The 24,295-nt window shown below is 46.0% G+C and overlaps 8 protein-coding genes across 15 annotated transcripts in view; 7 read left to right on the top strand and 1 right to left on the bottom strand.

Annotated features, from left to right (window-relative positions):
* Positions 1–3,382, top strand: part of LOC6596988 (A-kinase anchor protein 9) — a 28,931-nt gene extending 25,549 nt beyond the window's left edge. For all 8 annotated transcript variants that reach the window (XM_026989846.1, XM_026989845.1, XM_026989844.1 and 5 more), the window contains 3 exons: positions 3–2,155; positions 2,222–2,332; positions 2,718–3,382. In XM_026989846.1, the coding sequence (XP_026845647.1) occupies positions 3–2,155; positions 2,222–2,332; positions 2,718–3,021 (2,568 nt within the window). In that variant the 3' untranslated portion in view covers positions 3,022–3,382. The remainder of the gene's footprint in view (positions 1–2; positions 2,156–2,221; positions 2,333–2,717) is intronic.
* Positions 3,383–6,074: 2,692 nt separating this feature from the next.
* Positions 6,075–7,608, top strand: LOC6596990. Its single transcript, XM_002022201.2, has one exon. It carries the CDS (start codon positions 6,901–6,903, stop codon positions 7,546–7,548), a length of 648 nt encoding a protein of 215 aa, XP_002022237.1. The 5' UTR covers positions 6,075–6,900; the 3' UTR covers positions 7,549–7,608.
* A 3,716-nt stretch (positions 7,609–11,324) lies between these two features.
* LOC6596991 (acidic leucine-rich nuclear phosphoprotein 32 family member B) lies at positions 11,325–12,008 on the bottom strand. Its single transcript, XM_002022202.2, has one exon. The coding sequence runs from the start codon at positions 12,006–12,008 to the stop codon at positions 11,388–11,390; it is 621 nt and encodes a 206-aa protein (XP_002022238.1). The 3' UTR covers positions 11,325–11,387.
* A 935-nt stretch (positions 12,009–12,943) lies between these two features.
* On the top strand, positions 12,944–13,412 carry LOC6596992 (prostatic spermine-binding protein). Its single transcript, XM_002022203.2, has one exon. The coding sequence runs from the start codon at positions 12,944–12,946 to the stop codon at positions 13,214–13,216; it is 273 nt and encodes a 90-aa protein (XP_002022239.1). The 3' UTR covers positions 13,217–13,412.
* A 1,542-nt stretch (positions 13,413–14,954) lies between these two features.
* On the top strand, positions 14,955–15,913 carry LOC6596993 (probable DNA-directed RNA polymerase subunit delta). The gene is made up of 2 exons (XM_002022204.2): positions 14,955–15,168; positions 15,236–15,913. Exon 2 carries the CDS (start codon positions 15,444–15,446, stop codon positions 15,828–15,830), a length of 387 nt encoding a protein of 128 aa, XP_002022240.1. The 5' UTR covers positions 14,955–15,168; positions 15,236–15,443; the 3' UTR covers positions 15,831–15,913.
* A 59-nt stretch (positions 15,914–15,972) lies between these two features.
* Positions 15,973–16,504, top strand: LOC6596994. The gene has a single exon (XM_002022205.2). It carries the CDS (start codon positions 15,973–15,975, stop codon positions 16,369–16,371), a length of 399 nt encoding a protein of 132 aa, XP_002022241.1. The 3' UTR covers positions 16,372–16,504.
* Positions 16,505–16,968: 464 nt separating this feature from the next.
* The window catches only part of LOC6596997 (synaptotagmin-5), a 29,497-nt gene continuing 22,170 nt past the window's right edge, over positions 16,969–24,295 (top strand). The window contains exon 1 of the mRNA XM_026989907.1: positions 16,969–17,149. Within this exon, the coding sequence (XP_026845708.1) occupies positions 16,976–17,149 (174 nt within the window). The 5' untranslated portion in view covers positions 16,969–16,975. The remainder of the gene's footprint in view (positions 17,150–24,295) is intronic.
* LOC6596996 (homeobox protein Hox-A3) lies at positions 22,210–23,665 on the top strand. The gene has a single exon (XM_002022207.2). The coding sequence runs from the start codon at positions 22,398–22,400 to the stop codon at positions 23,595–23,597; it is 1,200 nt and encodes a 399-aa protein (XP_002022243.2). The 5' UTR covers positions 22,210–22,397; the 3' UTR covers positions 23,598–23,665.

The following is a 24,295-nucleotide window of genomic DNA, read 5'->3' as shown; positions in this document are numbered from 1 at the left end:
AGGAAACTTCCAAGGAGGCGGTGGCCAATCTCACGTACAAGCGCACCGATGACCTCAGTGGCTTTGTGGCCCCTTATCCGATCAACACGTTCGAGCATCCCCACTACTTCCAGGCCATGGGCATCACGGCCCAGAGTAGCGACGGCCTAACCCCTGGTCTGGTGCCGAGACAGATCAACTTTTCCAATCTGACAGAGGACTCAAAGCTGAAGACGCCCAGCCTGCTGATGCAGACCCCGGAAATGCCGATGCCCACTACCCCAGCGGATGTGCAACTGCTGCGACAGAAGCTAGCGGAACTGGAGCGCCAGAAGGAGCAGCAGCAGAGCGACATGGAAGAGAAGCTGGCTGATCTGCAGAAGCAGCTCCAGCAGGAAAAGGAGCAGTTGAGCCGGCACGAGACGACTCTGCGAGGTCATGAGGAAAGCGAGCAAAAGTACCGACTGCGCATTGAGTCGCTTGAGTCAAGGATTTTGGAGACGGCTGCCCAGGAGGCTGCCGAGAGGCAGAACCTGCGCATGGAGCTCAACTGTGTGAGCGCGGCGCATCACCAGTGCGAAAATGCGGCAGCTGCTCGCAAGCGAGAGCTTGAGGCGCTCAATGTCGAGGTCAAGAAGAAGGCGGAGCAGCTGCAGGCTGCTCTCAGGCGGTGTGCGGAACTGGAACTCCAAGTTCAGACGCTGGAACGGGACCTGGAGCGACTGAAGAATAGCGAAAACAGCTCCAAGCAGTACTCCGTGGATGAGATTGCACAGCAGGTGGAGAAGGAGCTGAACTATTCGGCCCAGCTGGACTCAAACATCCTCAAGGCCATCGAGAGCGAGGAGGAGAACAATCTCGACAAGAAGCAGCAGCAAAAGGAGGTTCAAACGGAGGAGGAAACCTCCCCGGGCACTGCGGGCAATGGAACGGACGACGAAAACTTCACCGGCGAACGGGAATTGCTCAACCAGCTGGAGGCCTTCAAGGCCCAGTTGGCTGTGGAACGCGACCAATGTGAGGCCTTAAGCAAGGAGCTACTGGGCGAGAAGCAGCACTCGCAAGACATTCAAGAGCAGGACGTTGTCATCATCGAGGCCATGCGAAAGCGTTTGGAGACGGCCCTCGATGCCGAGGACGAGCTGCACAAGCAGTTGGACCAGGAGCGCGAGCGCTGTGAGCGTCTCCAGACGCAACTGACCTCCCTCCAGCGAGCCGAGAGTCGTCGCAACAGCTCCCTGCTCTTGAAGTCGCCCGGCGACTCGCCCCGCAAATCGCCACGTGCCGACTTCGAGTCGGAGCTGGGCGAGCGCCTGCGCAGCGAGATCAAGCTCTTGGCGGCTCAGAACGAGCGGGAGAGGGAGCGATCCGCGGATGCCCAGCGCAGCAGCGAGCGTGAGCGACAGCGCTACGAGAAGGAGTTGCAGGAACGCGTGGCCTACTGCGAGCGTCTGAAGCAAGAGATGGAGAAGCTGGCCCGCGACAAGGAGTCCGCCGAAGTGGAGCTAGAGCACTTCAACGAGCGCCTTACGCTGCAAGCTAGCGAGATCCAGAGCCTCGAGGCGAGGTTGGTCACGCTGCAGGAGGCGGAGACCCGCAGGGCCAGCACCCGCACACGCCAGCACCAGGAAAGCGTCAACCTGCATGCGGAAATTCACGAGCTGAAGGCAAAACTGTTGGCCGCCGAGTCCGAGCGGGACTGCCTTGACCAGAAGGTCACCCACCTGCGCTTCGACGTGAGTCGATCTGGTCATCGCGAGGCCAAGCTGGCCGAGGCCCTGGCACAAGCCAACGATCGGCTGGCTCACAGCACGGACGACACCGTGCCGGCGCAGTTCCTCCAAAAGATGAAGGATATCAATACACTGCTGGCGGAGAACACCCAGGAGAACCGGCAGATGGCCGAGACGGTGCAGTACCTGGTGGGTGAGCGGATTGCCCTGCAGAAAAAGTGCGAGGAGCTGGGCGGGTCGAGCAGTGGCAACGTTGGAGAGCTTGAGGAGCGCTGCCGACAGCTGCTCGGTCGCTACCTCCGCGTGGAGTCGCATCGTAAGGCGTTGGTCTATCAGAAGCGATACCTGAAGCTCACCCTGGAGGGATACCAGGCCAGTGAACAGCTCGCCCTGCAGGCCATGGCCGGGGGAGCACCCCAGCGAAAGTCCAAAAAGAAGTTCAAGTATGTCATGTCAGATATTAACCCCTTTTCGATCCCCTTCTAACTTGAGCACTTCTAATTTAACAGGACTGTTGCCCTAGCCATTATTGCCATACAACGCATCAAATACATTGGACGCATCTGGCACACGGGCAAGCGAATCGTGAGCAAATCCGTGTTCACCATCACCCAGCAGAGGTGAGACCCGCCGAGAAATACCCAAGCTAATCCGCTGTATATAAAAAAGCCTGATCGTAACCAACATTGATTACATTCTCTCGTTCCCCTAAGCTCTAAGATGCCCCTAGTGACGGTCAATATGAAAGTAAAGCTAAGCAAGGGCGATTCAGCCAAGAAATAGGTTGCCACAAGGTCTGCTCCTTTAACGAAGCACTTTACTCTGATTCACCTGCATATTTATGTACCTACTATTGCAAAACAAAATACAGAAATTCTTACCTAGAACTTGACCTCGTCACCAATGTAGTTAGACTCAATTCCACTTTCAATTGGCTCGAACTCACCCATCCTTAAGATTCGCAAACTCCGACTGAACGACAACTAATCACAGCTTTAATTTCAGAAACGGAAACGTGCCCGGCCTGAATCTGAATGTGGCGCCTCCCCACACCGTACTGCCTGTGCCCAACTCGAATCTACCCACCAATAACAACATTTCGGGACGCCTCGGCTATGCGCCCATCTCTCCCCCTCTGGCCAACTTCAGCACCCTGCAACCAATAGTGCTGTCTCCGGACTACAATCTCCAGGAGCCAGCCTCGTCATTGTCCAAGAACCACAACAACGAGGCCAGTCTACCATCGCTGGCCAGGCTGGAGTGGCCGACCATGCAGAAGCCAAAGCGCGCGCATGCGCGGCATCACTAGAGGCCCGATCTGAGCCAATCCGAGCCGAATACTGTCAACCATGCTCAACCGGAAGCCTTAGGTTTTAAGCGCAGCCATATCATAAGACACTGAATCATTTTTTTTTATTTGTTTGTAGTTTGTTTTATCGCCTGTACCATTTCCCGAAACTATTGTAAGTCCTAAGCTGTTGAACCCTACTTTAAGGATGCCATGTCCCCTTTGTCCACGCCCCTACTTAGGAATGTAATCACGTCTGTAAATTTTATTCGTAGATGTACCAAAACAGTAGCCGTAAGCGTAGCCCTAATCCGTGTCCCAGTATTTTCTTTTAAACCAATCCTTAATTTTTTTTATTAAACCAGACCTATTTCTACTTGAAGGCTTTTCTGTTGATTTATTGAGAATGTTCTACACATCCATCCGTACGTATATGCTGAGGAATGTGCCTTATAGGAGTGATGTCAGTGGACAGCTCCGAATTTAATTCGTAAAATAAAATAAAATACAAGTTGACATGGAGCGTGATTGTGTGTTCTTCAAAATATCGGAGTTATCCCACTAAATTAGCTAAAAGCCCCACAAGGACAGGGCAGAAAATGCCAAGGGGCATGCAATTGGCTGCAGCTGCGGCAGCTGCAGCCACGGGTGGAACAGGTTGAGGCGCAAATATCAAATGCCAGAGCGGTTCTTGTGCCGGGGCTAACAGAATTGTCTGCACCTCAGGGCAGCTCAAGGAGAAATGAACTTTCAAAGCTTAGGAGTCCCGCGCCTTCCCACGATGCTAGGCAGGGATACACTTTCCCGAGAAGTCTCTTTGATTTGTGCCCTCAAGCTTCAGCCTTCCTTCGAAAAAGAAGACCAAGCTGTGGCTGCAGCCAATGCATCCTTCGGCGTACCCTGCTAATTACTGCCCAGCTCGTTATCAGCCGTCGCCCACCCACTGATAAGAGGACAGAGCCGAAGCGAACCGAACCAACCCGAAGGCTAGCGCCGAATGAGCGGAGCTTTCGGTGCCCGTGGCCGCCGTGGAATTGCTAACATATGGTAGCATTGAATGGCGCATCGTCTAGCATTGGCTATCCTGTCGTTGTGGCAAGCAGTTCTGCTGGCGACCTCTGTATCTGCGCTACTGCGACGGCGAGCGGCTCGCTGATTCTGATTCCCTGTTTTTGTTTTGGTGCAGCAAACCCAAATAGGATTCGTTTTGAAATATATACTGTATTGATTCGAGATATATTATATCCAAAAACCCACTCATTTCGATATCGATGTCAAGTTGTGTCTTACCTGTGCTGTGCGCGACGATATGTTCGATAGTAGAGACTTACAAAAGTAAATAAAAACAAACAATTGGAATCAATTGAAAACAAACAAGAAATTTAGTGAGATTATTCGACCAGAAGACCGAGACGAAAAAGGTAATATATATTTCGGTGAAATATTCTAATTTTAAGGACTTCTTTGCGTGCTTAAGAACTTACAGCAACGTTCCTCTCTTTTTAACGAAAATAAATTTGAAAATCTGTCGCTTAAACTTAAAGTCTTGAACAGAAGTCACATCCACAAGGGAGGAGAGGCCTGGAGGCGGATGAAATCCAATTTGATAAGTAATCGCATCAGCCAAATCCTTGAAATTTCCCCATTTAGGCGTCTTCGAGCTGTAGCCTAATCCCAGACATTTAAACACCAAAGGATCCAAGTACAGACAGAATTTTTTATGGCTGGGGAAAGCCTCAGTCTTAATGCCTGTTGAATGTGTGCCATTTGGCTGAAGTATTTTCTTTTGTGGTTTTTATTGGTTGGTTGGGACAGGTCAAAGGCCAAAGTAGTTCAAGAAACCGTTGATTTTGGTTCTCGTAGCAGGCTGCCTGCATTTCCTGAGAGCCGTCGAGAATCTGCGTGTGTCTGGGACCCTTTCCCTTTCTGCACCACTTCTGGGCTATATGTATCTATGCGTGTCGATAAGATAGCTATACCTTATCAGCACCATCCTATACATATCTGTCTGTCTATATTCGTTACGCCTCTGCAGATTTACCATTTTGGTGGGCGTTACAAAGAGTTGTAATCCTAATTGTTGTCTGTTCCCTTTTTTTTTGGTGTCCGCAACGATCTAGTGACGTCAAACATACGCATTTGGGCGTTATTTGTCCACCAATCGGAGCAATTTAAAGATAAAAAATAATGGTACGGACGCTCGCAGTAAAGGCAACAAATTGGTTAAAGTTGGTGTGACAATTTTCGAGTTTATAAGTTTCTAATTGATGGCTTACACAGTTGCCAAAACTCGACCACGGCGACTAACTTTTATTGTTGATGGCTGGGAAGTGGGTGAAGTGGGAGTGGAGGAGCACCCGACCGGACCGGACCATGGCGAGACAGCCTGTCACTGTCATCGCCCGTGGAATGGGTCATGTCCAGGGCTAAAGTTTCATCCTTTACCCAACAGGTTTATTATTGCCGTCTCCTGCTGTCTTCTGCCGGAGCTCGCACTTTGAGTTTTTTAATTGTGCTTTCCGTAATCCGTTTAAAAGTTGGTGCCATACATGCTGCTATATGCTATATGCTGTGTGCTGTGTGCTGCCTGCGGGATGGGGAATGGAAAGTTTTGATTTACTTGTGGCTCGGTCTGGACTGGCGAGCAGCCTGTCTGTCTGGTGGGGCATTTGTTTGGACGCCTTTGACAGGTACTCTTGAGTTCTGCCTTTTATAAAGCTTGTTTTTCCTTTCCGCAGCACTCGCTCATCCTCGAGTATACATACATACCCGTACTCGTACCCGTACTCGTATTTTGCGCATTTTTCTTTGTCTGCAGCTGTCTGCACTTTGTCTGCACCGAAGCTCTGTTGGCTTAATTGGAGCTGCGCTTCGAAATCAGCATATGGCACAAATCGCCTACCCCCACAAATAGTCCGCTGTTCGTAACCTTTTAACTAGCCCAACTATCAACTTATGACCAGCTGTTCCAGCCCATAAAATCTCCACCTGAACGAGCCATAACTGCACCTCACGGTTTTCTATAAAAGCCTGCAACGACCCCTTTGCTAATTAGTTGGATCTTGATCGCAATGCACTTTCTGCTGATATTGGGCGTTTTTGGTGTAGTTTTCCTGCGTTCTGTTGCTGTCAGGAGTGTGCCGGGGGACTTCTATGTAGAGGAAATGCTGCGTGCAATGAACCTTCCCACTGGAAATGACTCCAGTGACATTGGAGGGGAATCTGATTACTTTGAGACCCCGTTGGATACATCAGAAATGGATTACTACGGCTAAGCGACACTACTATGCTGTGGATATATTAGAGTAAATGTATTACAAATGTATTGCCATCTTTGTAGATCTTAGCGAATGGAGATGATAAAAGCCGTGTACGGTATTGACTAAAAGTATTGTGTGTCATCGTAGAGGGCTCTTCCATTGCCAGTGCGTTACAAAATTCCGACCAAATGAATATACCCACTCGCATCCCGTTCTTCTCTCGATTTTCGGCGAAACGAAAGCTGGGAATACTCATGCAAATTTTAGGTATTTTTTATTGTCAAATTCTATCGAACAATAGAACAGTTGGGAACACCAAAACAACAATAGATGCATACATACATACATACGGAATATAGCCGCTAATGACAACTATTCAAGAAAATCTGTCTCCAGTCCCCTGCGCCGTGCTCTCCCTTCGATCCAACTACGCAAATATGAAACTACGCAAACGGGCTTAAACATTTTCGCACGGATTCTCAAGGCCCTGGCCTGCCTGGCCTGCCGAAAAGACAAAACTTCAATTAACTTATTTGCTTGAATATTTGAGCTGATTGGAAGTTTGAATTTGGAACCGCTATAAAAGCGGCAGTCTGGACCAGTCGTGAGTACCAGTTGAAAGAACTTACTCGTTGACAAAATGCGTTTCTTCGTCGCCCTGTTGTGTGCCGTCTTGGTGGCATCGGCCTCTGGCCAAGGCTCTGTGAGGGGAAGAAAAGCCCGTTCCGCTCAAATCAAGCTGGCGGTGCAGCCGCTGGAGCCGCTGGTGCCGCTGGAGTTTGGGCCCCAGCTGGCGGTGGAGCCACAGTTGGCAGTTGAGCCTGCTCTGTACATCAAAGATCCCCGCATTGTCCCAGCAGTTCTGCCCGTAGCGGGCCCCAACGACTTCCTGCCCCAGGCATCGGCTGGCAAGCGTCGCGTCCTGCCCTTCGGAGACTATTCTGGCTACTGGCCCGACTACGGTGCACCTGCTGACAACTGGTACGGCTGGAACTCAGCTCCTCGCTACTGGAACTCAGGTCCTCGCAGCTGGATGGGCTACCCTCGCTCGTCTTCCTATTGGCCCAGGCGCAGGCTGGTCAAGCCCGTGGCTAACAGCATCCCTGAAGCTGAAGACAATGCCGATGTGGACGTCGATGATTCCATCGTTTCCGATGTAGAGCCCGTTCCCGTTCCCGATCCCGTTCCCGAAGTTGCCGTCATTCCAGAGGAGCCCGCCATTCCTGATGTCGCTGTTCTTCCTGAGGAGCTGGCCGATCCCGTAGTGTCTGCCCAGGTGATCAGCTAAATTTTTTTTTTAAATAAATATTATATAAAGCAAAGGTAATCGAAGAGGAAATCAATGCGGAGGGGCAGCTCGATAGTATTCTGTATCATAATTTTTCGAAACCTTCAAAAATAATTAATTTTTCCAAAAAAGCGATTCCAGATAATCTTTGAAAAGCTTTCCTTATCATCATTATCGAGCGAGTGAGCCGGGAGTTGGTGCACGAACGTGTTGGTGTTCCATATACAATATTATATATACAAATACTTGTCTTTATAATTATCAATTTGGAATTTCAGTATTAAATTTCCTTTATGGTTCCCCCCCAGCCACAGAGCAGAACGACGAATGTGGTATCTTATCGAGGCTTGCATTGAATATGCTATTTGTGGTATTGAGTAGAGTGCAAACACGGAGCTCAGTCGGGCGTTAAAGGTGCTAAATTAACGGCCAGCATGCTCTGACCAGCACCAGCACCAGCACCAGAACCAACAACAACTCCAACCCGACCCCGACCCCGACTCCGACTCCGACCCCGAACAGAACCCAACCAGTGCGGCCAGCACACAATCTTCCATATGGCGCAATATTGAAATATCCAATCAAAATGTTAATTCGAGGGTAGAGAGAGCGAAAAATAAAAATCAGGGAGCATTTTTTCGTTCACTTAACGGTTTTGGCATTGTTCAAATGTTCCTCGAATCGTTCCAGTTTTAATCAATCGAATCACGAATCACAGGTCCAGTTTTCAGCGAAATTGAGTGGGAGTTTATGCAAATTTATAGGGTATTTATAGCGTGAGAGATGGTTTCGGAGACCCTTTCGGCACTTGTTGATTCATTTAATACCCGTCCGATGAGACCTGATAACAGAAAAGGTTGCCATTTAGCGTCCGAGCAAGCGGGTGTCCTCCCCAGTTTTCGTGTATTTTTGTTTATGTATTGTATGTAAGTGGAGCATATTGAGAGACAATCTATGCTGGGCTGGCTCGGAGGGAGGGCTGGTGGCGGGCCGTGCTTTCTGCCGCTTGGTTATTTTTAGGGTTTTGGCATAGCTTGGATCTGGCGCCATCGGACCACTCCCACGCCACACGCGCGCTTTCGCAGCAAAAGCTTTGGTCTATGCAAATGAATGTTGTCGACGAAAGTTTCCCGGAAATGCGAAGGAAAACAGCTTGTGCCCGTTGGGATAATTGCATCAATTCGACATGCGAATGTTTTCTCATTCACTAAGAGACACATTTCCCACTCACTCCACGCCCGCGTCAATAGTTCCGCGACTTGTTTGTTTATTTGTTTGTTATTTTCGTAATGGCCGGCCTAATAAGCTGAATGTAATGAACAAACATCAGAGGCGATAAGTAGCTCGAAACGCGTTGTTGCCCCCCATAATAATTCCTTTGCACATGACAGCGTACACACACACTGAGAGAAATGACTGGGTGGGGAAGGATTCAGTTGCACTGTCGGTGACGTCTTGACACTCACATGACTTGATGAGAGCAGAGCTCAAGCTCAGCCATCATCATCACCATTGACATAACAATTGCCAGCACTTCCGTTTCCACATGAACGGCCACAGACGGTGAGTATTTGCTTGTGTGCGTGTGTGTATATTCCTGAAGGATCCAGGGAAATGTGGGCTGAGAGCAAACAAAAATTAGCGTCCATCGTCCATCGTCCACCGAATAAAATGCTTGCCCAGCAGAGAAGTCTTGCCAGGAGATCTGCTGGGAGAGGGGTCGCACAGGAAATGGATGAGATTTACGGTGTACTTAGGGGGCAGGCATGGCTCCAGGGCTCAAAGACGCAAGTTTAAAGCCCGAAAAATTAACCCACAACAGAAGTCTTTCCGCGGCTATCCGCGGTCTGTCCACGACACTTAAACCAGTGACCCCTTTCCCCCACGCCACTGGCGCTGACCGTCCGCAAACACGCTTTCTCTCTGCCCCACTCTTCCAACAGAGAGCCCGCAAAATCAACAAATAATATTTTAAAGCCAACACATTCCCATTGGAGGGGGGCCGGGCCTCCACGGCCCGGGCATCGTCGTCTAGCTCCCCCGGCGGGGGACGAGACAAAGTTTTGTAATGTTTTGTTGTACGAGTATGCAAATCAACGGACATGGGGGTCCCAGACTAGACTCGGCAAAATCTAACAAAACATGTCTGTCCATTCAGTCAACAATAATTATAGGAATTGCGCTCTTTTGCCACATCCAAGGAACTCCAGCTGGAGGCGGCTTGATTGGTATATTCATTCCATGCCATAGTTCTTCTGCTGCGATTGTCCCATTCGATAATTGCATTAAATTGTGGGGCCATCGAGGGAATGACTTTAATTGGCATCAACTTTGGCCGGACCAGACCAGACCAGGCAAAGGCCAGAGACAGAGCCAGTCAATCGGGCTCAGTAGAGCGGAGTACACATTAACTGGGCCAAAATCGATAGCAATCACAGTCACACAATCACAATCAGCCAGCCAAATTGGTATGAACCCAAATGCTTCAGACTGCAAAAATGTCACAGTCCAGTGGGGTCAAGTGTAATGGACAAGAATATGTAATGGTGGTCGGTCTGTTTACCATATACACAGACTGTCTTTGGGACTAAGCAAACGACGGAAATGGCAGCTTCCTATTGCTTTCTTGCCCTCTTCGTCGGCTGTGGATCCCTAGAAGGATTCCATTTGCAGACAAGCGTCCAAATGAATGCAATTCTTTTAGATTATGTGCCATTCTACTATTCTCTGTTATTATTCTCTATTATCTGTACTTCGATACTTCGATGGAGGCAGGTTCATCATTCAGCGCATTCTGGGGCTGACATTTGAGAGCAGAAACGAACAATTAGGCAACATGGTTGAAAAAATAAGGCCAATTAGGCCAGGTTGGCCATACATTTCCCAAGCTCCTCGAGGGGCGGGGACGGGGGCAAGGGCAAGGGGGAGACAGCAGCCTTCAATGACAACTTATTTATAGCGCGCTGTGTGCTACAATTTCAGCTGCTTCTGTGGCACGAGGCGAAGTTGAATCAAATTATGATTAAGTCCTTACGGACGCCTGTCAGGGGAATGCGTGTGTGAATATCTCCACGACAGTGTGTGTGTGTGTGACATTGATTGGCATTGAGCAGTGGGTGGCATAGGCAAATGGGGACAGCAATCGAGTTGAGCGCATGTGGATGAGGTGCCGTTTAGGCGAGGCCAGTCAGACAGGTCCATGTCCAGGTCCAGGTCCGACCTGCCACCTGCGACCAACTAATCTCATTCCCATTCTCAGCATTGAAAATTACCAACACGCGCCGCATTATAATGCAATCGCCTTTGTTCGACAATCCTGACAACCCTGATTGTTGTCGTCCCTCCGCCTCCAACTGTTGACACTTTTCGCCAGTAGCTTTTCTCTTTCACTTCCTTTTCCTTTTCATCTATGTACTTAATTTTTACAACTGTACACAACTTGTCAGTGGCTTTTCTCTTCCTTTGGCTGTCCTCGCCTGAGGACTGACTGAGAGGGAACCACCATCCCAGACGCCTTACTGAAGAAACGGGAGACTATCAACTGATCCCATTTGTTATCCATGCAACCGCAATGTGCCACAGCAAAACGTGGCAGGGCCCACTCTCTTACATAGAGCCCTGCTTTAGATGGCTTCCATCTAAAAATTATGCTTTACTAAATAACAATAGCGTCTTGGCTTTACAGTATATTGTACATATAAGATCTTTATTTGTCAACCATCCCAAAAATATGGAATGATAAACTCAAAAATGGTTTTACTAAAATTGGTGTGGGTATAGTTGAATTAACTATTGTCTGGGTTGTTGATCCCCAGCTGAAGAGCTGGTATACTCCACAGTTAATTGGTTTTCTCGGCGGGCAATTCGCTTTCGATCTCATCCAGCTCTTTGTCAGCGGCATCTTCTTCGAGGTCAACCTCTTCATCCTGAGATTCATTCACGTCCTCCTGGTCAGATCCTTCTTCAAGATCATCTTCATCTTCATCTGCTTCCTCATCGAGCTCATCCTCGGCCTCTGAGCTAGCATCGCTAATAGATTGATCCTCGTCAGATTGGTCCTCTTCGATGATGTCCTCAACAGATTCATCCTCAGCCAGATCAAAGGCAAAATCATTTGAGTCATAAGAGTTGTTGTTCTCTAGCTCTTCAACAATTTCGCCATTCTCAGATGGAACCATGCGCCAGTAGCCACCGTAGCCAGGACCCCAGTTACCCCATGACTGATTGGGGTGATGGGGACGATGGGGCTCTGCTGGAGACGGATTGACGTTGGCGCTGGCTGTGGACACTCCCGACACGATCAGGGTATTGTTGCCGAACCGGATGGTGGAATTCTGAGATCCCAAGCCTCTCAGAATGTTCTCCAGCCAGGTCAGATCGCCGCGAGTTATCTGAGGAGCTGCACTGCTGTAGGCCAGGATGCCGGCGAAGATTACAACTGCGAGTGCTAGGGAGCGCATGATTACTGATTGATGGATCGATTACTGAGTGCAACAGAAACTGTAATTCCAAAGACGCTCAACCCGGGTTTTATACCTTTAATGAGTGTTAAAAGTAGTCGGGTTGATTGGGCAAACGATTACAATACGCAAACAGCCATCAAGGTTCAACGGTTTCTAGAACACTTCCAGCTTGGGCTGAAGAAATGTAGTTGTTTTTTTGTACCCCCAAAAGCATAAAACCCAGCGTAAGATCAATTGTACAAATATATAACCAAAATTCGAGGAACGGAACCAAGCGTAATGTAATAATAATAAACATACATATCTATGAATCATGTACAGTGAAAGGTCTTTATGGTGGATACGCATACAACTCTATGAGAACTTTACGCGGTATATATGTATATAGTCTGTGGGAGTTGGTCCTAATGAGCCCCTTGATCTGAGAGACTAAAGGAGCCAGAGAAACCGGCTTGTGAGTGCAGTCTCCTGTGATATCACTACTGAATCTCACTCCATCACTAGCTCTCATCCAGTGAGAATATAACTATATAAAAAAGACCAACTAACTGAAGATTGGCAGCTACTTCGGTAAGGTTTCTGCTAAAGAAATTATGCATCAATGTAGATTTGTCGTTGGTCCTTCAAAATGCCTGGGGTGTGCAGGGTGGCTTTTTGCTCCATTGTTGTCACCAATCATTGATTCTACTTAGCAGAGTTGTACTGTGGCTATCTGATCTAGGCGTGATCTAGAGTTCTAGCACCCAAATATTTACACACAGCTTGAATTTTGTTTGAATTTTTGGCTTCAATCCAAGGCAACAGCTGCTCCAGTGCAAACACCGCCACTCACGGCCCAGTCTGCGCTTGTCTCGTGCCAATTTGCGATTCGCTATAAAAAGGCAATTAAATCGAGGACTGCAAATTAGTCAGAGACTAACGAAAGCCAGACAATGCGTACCACTTTGCTTCTAGCCCTCTTCGGATTTGTGCTGCTGGCCACAGTGTCGGCCCAGCCAGTCGATATTGACGACATCGAGGAAGACCAGAACGCAGAGCAGCTCGACGACAATGCCGATGATGGCCAAAATGAAGATGACCAGGAGTCCCAAGATCAGGAAGAGCAAGATGGTGCAGAGGGCCAGAACGATGACGAAGATGACGATAATGATGATGATGATGAGAGTAGCGATAAGAGCGGACAAAGCAACGCAGATCAAGAATAACTTGAATGGAAATTCACGTTGTTCAGCCACACACAGCTACATTATCTAATTGTTTTACTTTCTACGTGTATATTTCATTAACAGTTTGAACAACTGTTCACACAAATGCAGACACACACACACACACTCGCGCACCAAAACAATAAGCCAAGCAAAGGTTTTGTTGTCCAAATTAAATACAAATAAAATTCTGGTTAAATGGGAATAATTACTTTTGTTTTCGATAACCAGTATCCCTTGAAGGGTATCCTTAAATTGGACAAAAGTTTGCAACGCACAGAAACGGCCACTCCGACCCCAAAAAAATATAGAACACACGAACTTCCGTGCAACGAAGTTTTCTATATAACGGGGAAATAGATTCCAGAACACTTTATTACGAATTCCCCTTGAGATTTGTTACATGGATGTTCCACTATATTTTTAAATCCTTGATCATCATCATCGCCTATTCCCAATCAATCTAGCCGACCCCTGCACGCATATTATCAAATGTTTCTAGTGCAAAACGGAACAGAGTATTGAAATACTCATGGTGTCAACCACTGTTACACACGTGTACGTGAGTGGCAGCGCAGCAGCAGAACTCTCTCCAATGCAATGAGCATAGGACGCCGCCGGGCTCTGGTCTAGAGACAATATTTTTGTTTATAAACATATTGTACCACCCAAGGGTGAAATTTGTGTAAGGATATGTTGGTATTTAAACTTTTATTAATTTTATTAAAAACATCGTGTGGCTTCGGGACTATGCACAAATGGCAGGGAGCATGAATCAGTTTTTAATATTTCTGTGCAAATTAAACTTCACACTGAAAAAAAAAACGTTTGACATAATATGGAAGATCGATTATCGTATAGATGCCTGGGTGCAAATAATACAAAGTGGTCCGCAACTCTCTCTCGGGAGAGCGCTTTGACGCCATTTTTGATGTGATTGCGTTGATGTTTTGTGTTGTTTTTTATACCCTTCGCGGCTTTGTTTTCTTGCAACGAGTATTTTTATGTATTACAACACAATTTGTGGCATTTTTCCAAACGTCCGAACTAAGAAGCCAGAAAACGAGTCGAACATAGGAAAAGAAGACCCGTAAAGAGAGCACGTTGCTGGAGCGGACCGCCTCGTATAGAACTACAATATTAATCATTCCCGGTGCAAGGAACTTATAGGGGTTGAGCTTGCTTCGAAATTATTGGAATTAAAAACTAAATTGCACATAGAATGAATTGAACATGAATACTATTCAATGGTATTTGAATGTTCCGTTTGAATATTTTTTCTTTTTGCTTTATTTGAGCCCATTTTTTTCAGTGTTAGGAAAGCAACGGTCTTGCCTTCGTGGGGCTTCGGGGCTGTCGTCTGCGCACACAAACACACAAAAAATATGTGTGTGTCTGCGTGCCGACCCCTGGTATATGAACTTCCTTACTGATTTTTGTATATTGCTTTTCATTCCTATTTTCAAGATTGAATTTATGAGTAAATAATTTTGGTTTGGTCATCGTTGAAAAAGTAAAAGAGTTTCTCTTCATTGCTGCTTCGCTCAGCGCACGAATAGTTGTAGACTACTTCAGATCAGTCGACTGATTATCTCACATTATTGATTAGTTAATGCAACGATTGCACAGCTTGCAATTTAGAACTTGCTCAATGAGCAAATGTGGCAACGAAATGTAAAGAAAAAAGGGCAGTTGCATTGGCATTCGGATTCAGTTTCTATCCGACAGTTAAGGGAAAAGATGCAAGCTGTGATATTTGTCGGCTTGGTGGCTCTTCTGGCTATATAGCATATGTGACAGCACAGACCGCTGCCGCTGAGGAAGACGATAGTGGTAGTAGCTCCGGAAGTGGTGATGGTCAACAGGATCAGGTGGACACTTCGCCAATCCCTTGGTGCGGGTTTAGATGGCCTGGCATTGGACCAGCTCTAATTCGTCCACGTCCCACCAAGGTATAGATATTTTTGGAGTCCTGAAGCTGGATTGTGAATCACCACTAGTTTTTTCGAAACCCAATAGGCAATAAACAACACGTCATCGAAAAATACGTTTGTAAAACTTTCCAGTCAAACAATTGTTCAAATACAAATTTGCGTAAAACCCGATTTTGGTAACAGTCCCCCCAGTCTCATTCTGGCAAAATTCTCGAGGGTTTTCCTATAAAGAGCCGGTGGCCAAGTAACAGTGGAAAGCAGTTTTGATTCAGCTTCTTAACTCAAATTCCAAAATGCGTGCTCTGATGGTTTTTGCTCTATTGGCCTTCCTGGCCGTAAGCTTTGTGGCTGCCCGTCCAGCTGAGGACGAGGAAGCAGCTGATCTTGCTAACGACGCCCAGGAGGAGGAGGATGAGCCCGTCGATGACGAGGATACAGATACAGTGAGCAATGGAGAAGTTGAAGAAGACAGCCAGGACAGTGATGATGAAGAGCCCAGTGCAGACGATGCCGAAGACGAAGAGAGTACCGGAGATGATGATGAGAGGGACGACGACGACAACGAAGAGGGCCCTACAGTTTCGGCTCCCAACAAAAAAAGTACTCCATTTTGGCCCAGGTTCGGAGGTCATGGTCCAGTTTTAATCCACGCCAGACCTCGCTTCCTCAGCGTTGCTTAAATTGTGTATTCGATCAATGCACAACGATATCTTTCACTGAAAGAGTTCTCTGAATAAAACGTTTTGTTCCTAAAGTAAAATTACTTTAAAAACACTTGTCTCTACTTTGAAGCGAAACAGTTTTAACTAGAACGCTCATGAAATGCGTGCGTGGTGTGTTCTATCGTTAATCGGATGCTTGGGGATTGCTTTGATCTCTTCGAAACCCTTGGAGGAAGCAGGCGATATCGCTCAGGAAGACAGTGAGAAGGCATATGAACACACTTATTTAACGATCGATCCCACTGCTGAGGAAGCTCGCGATGAGGAAGAAGAACTCGGGGAAGCTACCGGTGACGACGATAAAGCTGGTGGTGAAGGAAAAGCCTACTATATAGAAGTGGAGGACGATGAAAATGATGATTCAACTGTCGATAAGCCCATCGAGGAGGAACCAATTAATTTTCTTAAATACCCAGAACACGAAACCGACCACAAGCCATATCCCCGCTTTGCCATCCTTAAAAATGGATTCGTGAATCATGTGAACCTAGACTTTTAACAGACGCAATCAATACAAAAATAAGAGACAGAGCGACGTGTTCTCAACAGAATTAGAGATTCTTTCCAGTTGGGAAATTCCCAAAGCTAAGTTTACACAGCTGTGGCCAACAACAATGATAATAAAAATAGATTAGTGCGGTTTCAGCTTTTAAATGTGTTTTTCTGTTTTTCATCATATTAGTGTTCTTTAGCTCGCTCGGAGTAGTTTTCATTGGACTGTACAAGATGCGTCTTGCCATTGCTATGCTTGCTCTGGTGACCCTAATGTTGTGGATCGGGGTCATCACCGCTTCTCAGTCGGCCTCATGTGAGAGTGTGGAGATCTTGGAGAACTACAGCTGCAAGGAGAAACCCACGAAAAGGAAGACTTTTCGATTTGCCATTTAAAAAGAGCTGGCAGTCCTTGTAAAAAGTTTTTTTTTCCGGAATTCAATTAAATTTCTCTTAATAAAACCCGAAACTCACGATTTGAATGCACTTTTATTGGTTGGATAAATGTATACAAGAAATGAATGCATAGAAGATATGTAGCGCTCACAATTAAAACCGCAATTGTTTTGTTTATCTCTCAACTATTGCAGTGACAAGGACACGCCATCAAAATGGTTATGGTTAGTTCTGCGGTCCTGGGCGCTGCCGCCGGCACCGGCCTCGCTCTCCTCCTCGCCGTAACCATCGTTATGTATCGCTATTACCTGCTGCGTAGGCGCGGCAAGGAGTGGGAGGAGCTGGATCGTTGGGAAGAGACCCGCATCATGCGAAAGCTGCAGATGAAGGTAAGCGGAGTGTTTGACATTGATATGCCTGCGTTGTGCGCGGGACAGCGGGTGGACTGGTTGGGTGGGTCCCACGGATTATGCCAGCAGCTCTGACTTTAACATGCCAGAAGCAGAGCACTTAAAGAAATGTTATGCAGTTAGAAATATTAATGTTCCAGTGCTTAGTGTCCATGTCGATTGGTTTTGGGTGTAGTATCGTCCTTGAACCCTATCTCTCTTAATTGTCGGCAGCCGAATGCTGCATAATCAAGCTGATTACTTATCTGAACTGTCTGTACAGGTAAAATTCAGAAGGTGATTTTCCTCATTGTAAAGGTGTAATTTGATACTTAAATACAATTTCCATCACTTTATTTGGTAGGGAAGGTTCATAGTGTATGAATAATTCTTTCAACAAGTTCGTTTGTAGCTGGATGTTTCAGCATTTTGACAAAAGTTTGTAAGCTGGAGACTTTTAAGAATTGTCACATTTTCTTAAACAAATACATCCGGATACACGTTTCTTGTAAATATGATGTTTATTATTTGCAAACACCTTAATCTGACCATTTTGATATTGCGTCTAGCGTAATCAGTTGGATGAATGTTATCAGGTTGTTCCCACAGATGCAAGGTTGCCTTTGATGCAGTTTTTTTAAAACATAATGTCCTATGTCCTTGTCTATTGATTTCCAGTATACGTAACGGCAAGCGAGTTGTTTTATTCTAGATATTCCGATGTGTGTATAATGATTATGAATATCATGAATTTACGATCCTTGCTTGCAGAGATGATAATTGTTCTTAATATATACATAAACTGAATTGATTCTGTTAATTTATGTTTTTTTTTTTTCGAGTGGGCTTACAAAGCGACTTCGCCGTATTGCGTGTAATTTTGGAACTAACAACATACACGTAAAAGTACAAGTAAAATACATAGAAAACAGAAGATTTTTACATGTCAGCATTTCAAATGTAGAATATTCATGAATCCATCGTGATCTTCTGATGTCAAATGTAAAATCTTGTTCGCTGGTAACATGGTTCGATGGGAAAGGGCTATTATAGCCCCATGACATTATAATTATACTTTGCTAACTGACTAGCTGCAAAAACAGAAATAGCCGTTTGGGAAAAGCAGTGGGAGCAGTGTGTTGCTTCGGCCAGCAGAAATGATCGATTGTTACACTTTTCAGATCCATTTTTGCTGGCTGGCTGGCTTTGTGTGTTGGAAAACATTATTTTGTACCGAAGTCTGAAGGCGGCTAAGAGAACTAATTTTGCGTTTTATTTCTCATGCTATCTCTCTCTTCGCAACAATGTCCCAAACACTTTTTGGGACAGATTGACGGATCGATCTACTTGCCCTTTCCTCACCTGTATTTTTCGTTAATTAAATATTTGGTTATCTTAAGACATAGTTAATTAATAAAAAAATATATACTCTAATTAAGATTGAATAAATCACAACCAGCAGAATAGCAGAGAAACAGTAGATTCATAATAGATAGATATATGTAGATAGATAGATAGATTCGATAGTATACGAATTTTCCAGAAAAGATATATGTACATATATGTGCATCAAGTTTGTTGGAAATTAGAAAAGTACAAAATCTAATGACAGTTTTGCTTGTAGTGCAATGTAAAACGTATTTCAAGCCATAAATAGTAAAAATTTCGATTAAATGTAAATTATCGTCATCCGAGCCTGCTACTTCTGTTATGCGCTGCCATTTTGAATCCTCGAAAATCAAAACAACCACAAAAGATACAAATGTATCTTTGATGCTGCTGCTGGGAGCTGGTATAACTGAACGAATAGCCCAACCATATCATTGAAGCCGTAGCAAAATCGGTTTCATTATGAATAATTATGCAGCTGGGGGTTGAACGCTTAGACCTAGGCCAACGCGTGCTGGCGAGGAGAGAGAGGGTCAGTGAAGCGTTTTATGATTGTAAATTCTGTTTTTATTAACTGGCTTTGGCCGTTGACAGCGGGGTAAGGGTAGGGGCAAGGGTAAGGGTAAGTGGCGGCCATAAGGGTGCGAAGCGTTTCTGGTTTTGTTTGTTGTTTATTATATAATTTGATTAGACGTTAAGTGTTTAAGTGTTTCTCTCTTTTTTTGGGATGTACAGGAGCGGTTTCTGATATTCCAGTCGTTACACTCTTCTCCGCCCTCATCAGAGTGTACATCCACACCCCAGCAGGCCCCTCGACATAGCCACAATATTGACCACAACAAACAAAACTCTTCGAGTGTCCTGATTAATAGCATTGTCCCTGGGTCCAGCGCGGCCTTGACCATATACCGTAGATATATAAAAAAGAAACCTATAAACATCCATTTACGGGTATATGCATTGAATTCTTCTCTCTAAGAAAGAAGAGTACCTGAGTTTCTCCGTCGCAGGACCAACAAACAAAACTGCATATCACTGCAAGTGCGGATCGTGTGTGGGTCCTTTGTTAGCCGTCCCTTGTCCTTTGTCCTTTAACACTGACTTTTCATTCATGAACACAAGACTCTAAAAAAAAATACAAGAAAGAAAAAGTTCCCATTGTTTTTGGTTGATATTTTTTGAGCATTTTGCGGTAAAGTACTTTGATATAGTTTTTCTATACACCCAAATCTTGTATCCCGATAGAACAGTACTTTCTCCGGTCAGGAGAAACAGACCCTGGGGTCTATTTATTCAGCAACACGCAGACTCAAAACCAGAAACCACCTCAAAGCTCATTCGTACATTATTCATGGCTAAATATGAATGTACTCGTACTCGTATATGTACATATGAATGTGGAACTACTTCAGATATAATATAATGAAGTCATATTTGTTGTATCAACAAAAAATGCTTGGATAAACAAACCCTCGACTGCACACCATAAGCATAAGTAGCAACAATGGCAACTACAACAATCAGTCAAAATGCAAATGTCACAACCAATTAATGTCAATAAATGATTAACCCAATCTCTGGCCATTTCAACCCGGCTCGGCTCGGCCCGGCACGGCTCGGCACGGCTCTGGTCGATCTCCCCTTGACGGCGGTGGTGGATTCGCTGACTCCCTGAAGTACCACACCACCCTTCTGATGGAGAAATCCGGTTGGGAGTATTCCTCTTCCTCGGAGGGGATAAACATTTTGTTATGCTTTCATTTGTTCAGCGTTTACGCGAGTTTTGTTCACAATTAAAATGGAATTTCTCCCTCAGCCCAGTCCCAGTCCCAGTCAGGGCTCCCGATACGAGTTTAAAGAAAATTCTGCTTATGCGTAGATCCTAAACTTGTTATTTGCATATGTATATTGATATGATCTGGCAGATCATGCATATATCCCAGAGAGTCCAAAACAATAACTAAGTCAATAGCACGATCCAATTCTAGAAAGAAAATACAAATGGAAAACTGGAAAATTGAAAAGAAATTTCTGACCCAATCGAGCGTGAAATGGACAACAAACGGAAGTGGTCAATAAAGAAAATCTCAAGGGCTCAAACAATTGTTAAAAGGCGGTTAGAAACTACTGGCTCTTGTTCTTTTCCTGCGCACGAGACCAACGCAACGCCAAAAAAACAAAAACCAAATAGAAAGGCCAGTCCAGTCCAAGGAATTTCGGCAAAAATATGAACACAACAGCAGCTGCTGCTGGTGCTCCATATATTAGGTCTGATCCTGCTCGTGGTCCTTTTTTGCACGGCCCGCCAATTAAGCAGAAGCCAACAACTGTTAAAAAGTAGGCGAAAATTCGGATCGCCTACGTGGAGGACCGATAGCTCTCCCGACCCGGCCGGGTCCAAAGAAGCCGGACAACAATTAACGTCAGCAATTGTGATCGGTTTTATAGCCACTTAACATACGATCAACTGCTGCCAGGCCAATGACAATGTAGCACCTTCCAGACAATGCAATGAAAAGGACAATTATAGGTAAATCCTTAAAGTCAGTTAACAAATGATAAAACTGCCGCCATAATTCTATGTAATGTAACCCAAAAACAACACGATTTCTTCTATAGCCCGAATGCCGTCGGCGGCGGCGTCGCTCTGTCTGGCATCATGGCCTGACCTGGCCCAAACACACTGCTGCCAAGACAAAGGCTCGACGTGCGTCGAGTCTCGGATTTGCTTTGCTGCAGGACAGGACTGCATCAATGAATGAAACAGAACTGAATGGACCTGGTCCTGGTCCTGGTTGATGCATGATCCTGGCATTGTTCGACCTTGCACAAGCAGAAGAATGAATCAATAAAATTACGCCAAGGCGAGGACTCAAAGGAGAGTTGGGTTGGTTGACAATACGCTAGGAGCGGGAGTAGGAAAGGGAGTAGGAGCAGGGGACTGACAAAAGTGGCTGCAGAGTTATAGCACTCGACAGTGGCAGCCACTTGGGTCATAAGTTGCCATGAAATTGGCATTAAACGGTCGGGGGCTTGTCTTCTTCTATGGATTTAAAACAAATCGATTGGTAATACATATTACACGTACATGTGGTATAAACTGTGGGGCTTTATACATATTAGAGCTACGTGTATTTCTAAAAACATTGCTCTTCGTTGACGGCTGAAATTGTAGATGGATAATCTACATCAACTAAACTAACAAACTAAACTTGTATGCGGGAGAATATTTGGGGATAATGCGGTAATAGAAAAACCCTCAAATGTGTCTGAATCGATCAGTGCCAATCTTGGACGCTACTCGGGAAAATTTTCACAGAAATTTTGAGAATATCAAAATCGAAAAAGGATGAAATTCGAATTACCACTAACAGAAGCACGAAACCGTGAAGCTCTACTCTGACTGCAAACCAGGAACAATATGTTCTTCAACAAAGAAAATCATAAATATATGTGAAAATGTACAATCGAAAATCTAAAACTATTTTCCAACCCATCTACATTATTCTCACTTCCCGCAAATACAAGAAATGAAATACCTCCCAGAGATACAAAAAATCGAGTATTATTTAGATTCCATGTACTGGTACAGTACTAGGCGTAATTTGATCTAACTTAGCCTGAACAAATTCAGTGTCGTTTAAAAAGCTCTTTGGCAGTCTCAACTTTCAATTAAACTCGAGTCATAATACGAAAACGCAGATGAAGATTCGTTCCAGCCAGAGGCGAGGCACACTCACAGGCACAAAGGGTACGCATACAGATACGGATACATGTGCAGATGCAGATACAGGCAGGCCAGCCAGAACTATGCCTTCCATTGGGAATGATCTGACTGGAGACGGGGCACGACGAGCCAATGGCGGAGCGTAAATGGCAACAGTTGCCGCTAAATGGTGACTTAATGGCTGAAGAGACACACAAACCACCCTCGAATTGGTCTTTAGGGGTGAGTGTCGGTGCGAGTGTGAGTGCGTGTGGAAAACAACCCCCGAAGACACAGGGTCGTTGCCTATATAAGATACGGATAGCGGTCCAGCAGCCAGACAGTCTCGTTCAGCCAGCGATCGTGTTCACTACCTCAGTCCAGGCCAAGCTCAATAAACAGAAAATGTCGCGCTCTTTCCTGATGGATTCCCTGCTCAGCGATATGCCGCCCCTAAGCAAGCAAAAGGAACCTTCCAGCTCCGCTAGCCAAGGAGCCAGTGCAGCAGCCGCCGCGGTGGCCGCAGCAGCCATGTTGCCCACCATCCCCATTCTGCCATATCCGGCCAGCTATGTGGGCAGCTACCTCTTCTCCCTGGGCATCCAGCAGCAGCAGCAACAACATCAGGCGGCCATGGCAGCAGCAGCTGCCCTCCAGCAGCATCCCCATGCCCACGCCCATGCCGGGACCAGTTCCGGCTCGCTCTATCATCCTTACGCCCAGCTCTTCGCCACCAAGAGGAAGTCCAGCGGGTTCAGCCAGTACGAGAACTGCTATCCGTCGCCACCGCTCTCAGCCAACCCTAGCAGCAGCTCCCAGCAGATGCCTCTTCACTCGTTGTATGGAGGAGCTCCGGGAGCGGCCTGCCCTCTGCCCCTCCCCGAACCAGGCAGCTTCTGCACATCGCCCTCGGCGTCCTCGTCGGCTTCCCTGGATTACACCAACAACTTCGATGATCAGCCACAGGCGAAGCGCTTCAAGCACGAGTCCTCCTGCTCCCCCAACAGTTCCCCACTGAAGTCCTCGGCCGTGCCATCGGACATCACCCCACTCATCAGCGACTATGCCGACTCGAGCAAACGGATTCGTACCGCCTTCACCAGCACCCAGCTATTGGAGCTGGAAAGGGAGTTCTCCCACAATGCCTATCTGTCCCGGCTGCGTCGCATCGAGATCGCCAATCGCCTGCGGCTCTCCGAGAAGCAGGTCAAGATTTGGTTCCAGAATCGTCGCGTGAAGCAGAAGAAAGGCGGCTCCGAGAGTCCCACATTCAATCTCTCCACCAACTCTGGTTGCAGTCCCCAGACCTCGCCCCACGCCCCCAAAGTGTGCGAACTGAAGGCGGAAGCGTAATCTTGGGACCGAGTCGAGATCCTCTTCCTGATTGTATAGTAGATCTAATTTTTTTTTGCGCAGGTAGCTAGCCTTAAATAACTTTTTTTTCTTCTTTTTTAAATTTTTTTTTATTTACAATAAGTAATGTTAGTTATTTATAATTAAAATTAACGGGAATAGAAAGTTCCCAGTAAAACCTACTAATTTACAAAATAAATACCCTAAATCAAATAAATGAAATAATTGCACATATATTGTCTTAATTGATTCAAAACTGATCTTGAAAAGGTTATTCAAACCTGAAAACCGAAGATACTCGTTGAAAAATACAGACCTTTGGGGTAATACCGAAGTTTGTTCCCAAATGTTCCAAAAAGTATTAGAAGCATATTATAAGCATGGCCCAGAAATGTACATTCAGAAATTCAAATTTCTGAAGCAAAAATCTATCCATGCCCGAGTATATCTTCATGACCTCTTTGGACGCCTCGAACCTGCGATCACAAGGATGAACCGATTAGATGGTGGTTGCTGTGGAGCAGAGCATCTCCATCAAGTACGAGTTCTAGCCGTCTATGAGCTAAAACTACTAACTATCCATCGCACTGCCGACTTCCACAATGCCCTGGAGAGATTTCCATCGGCTATGCTGCTCTACAGCCAATAGGTTTGACAAATTTTTTGGCATGTTCCTTTATTTGCTTGCCGTTAATCCA

The sequence above is a fragment of the Drosophila persimilis genome, unplaced genomic scaffold (genome assembly GCF_003286085.1).
Source record: "Drosophila persimilis strain 14011-0111.01,24,50 unplaced genomic scaffold, DperRS2 tig00000431-arrow-pilon, whole genome shotgun sequence".
Classification (NCBI taxonomy): Eukaryota; Metazoa; Arthropoda; class Insecta; order Diptera; family Drosophilidae; genus Drosophila; species Drosophila persimilis.
The sequence above is the reverse complement of the archived record's forward strand: the minus strand, read 5'-3'. Positions and strand labels throughout refer to the sequence as shown.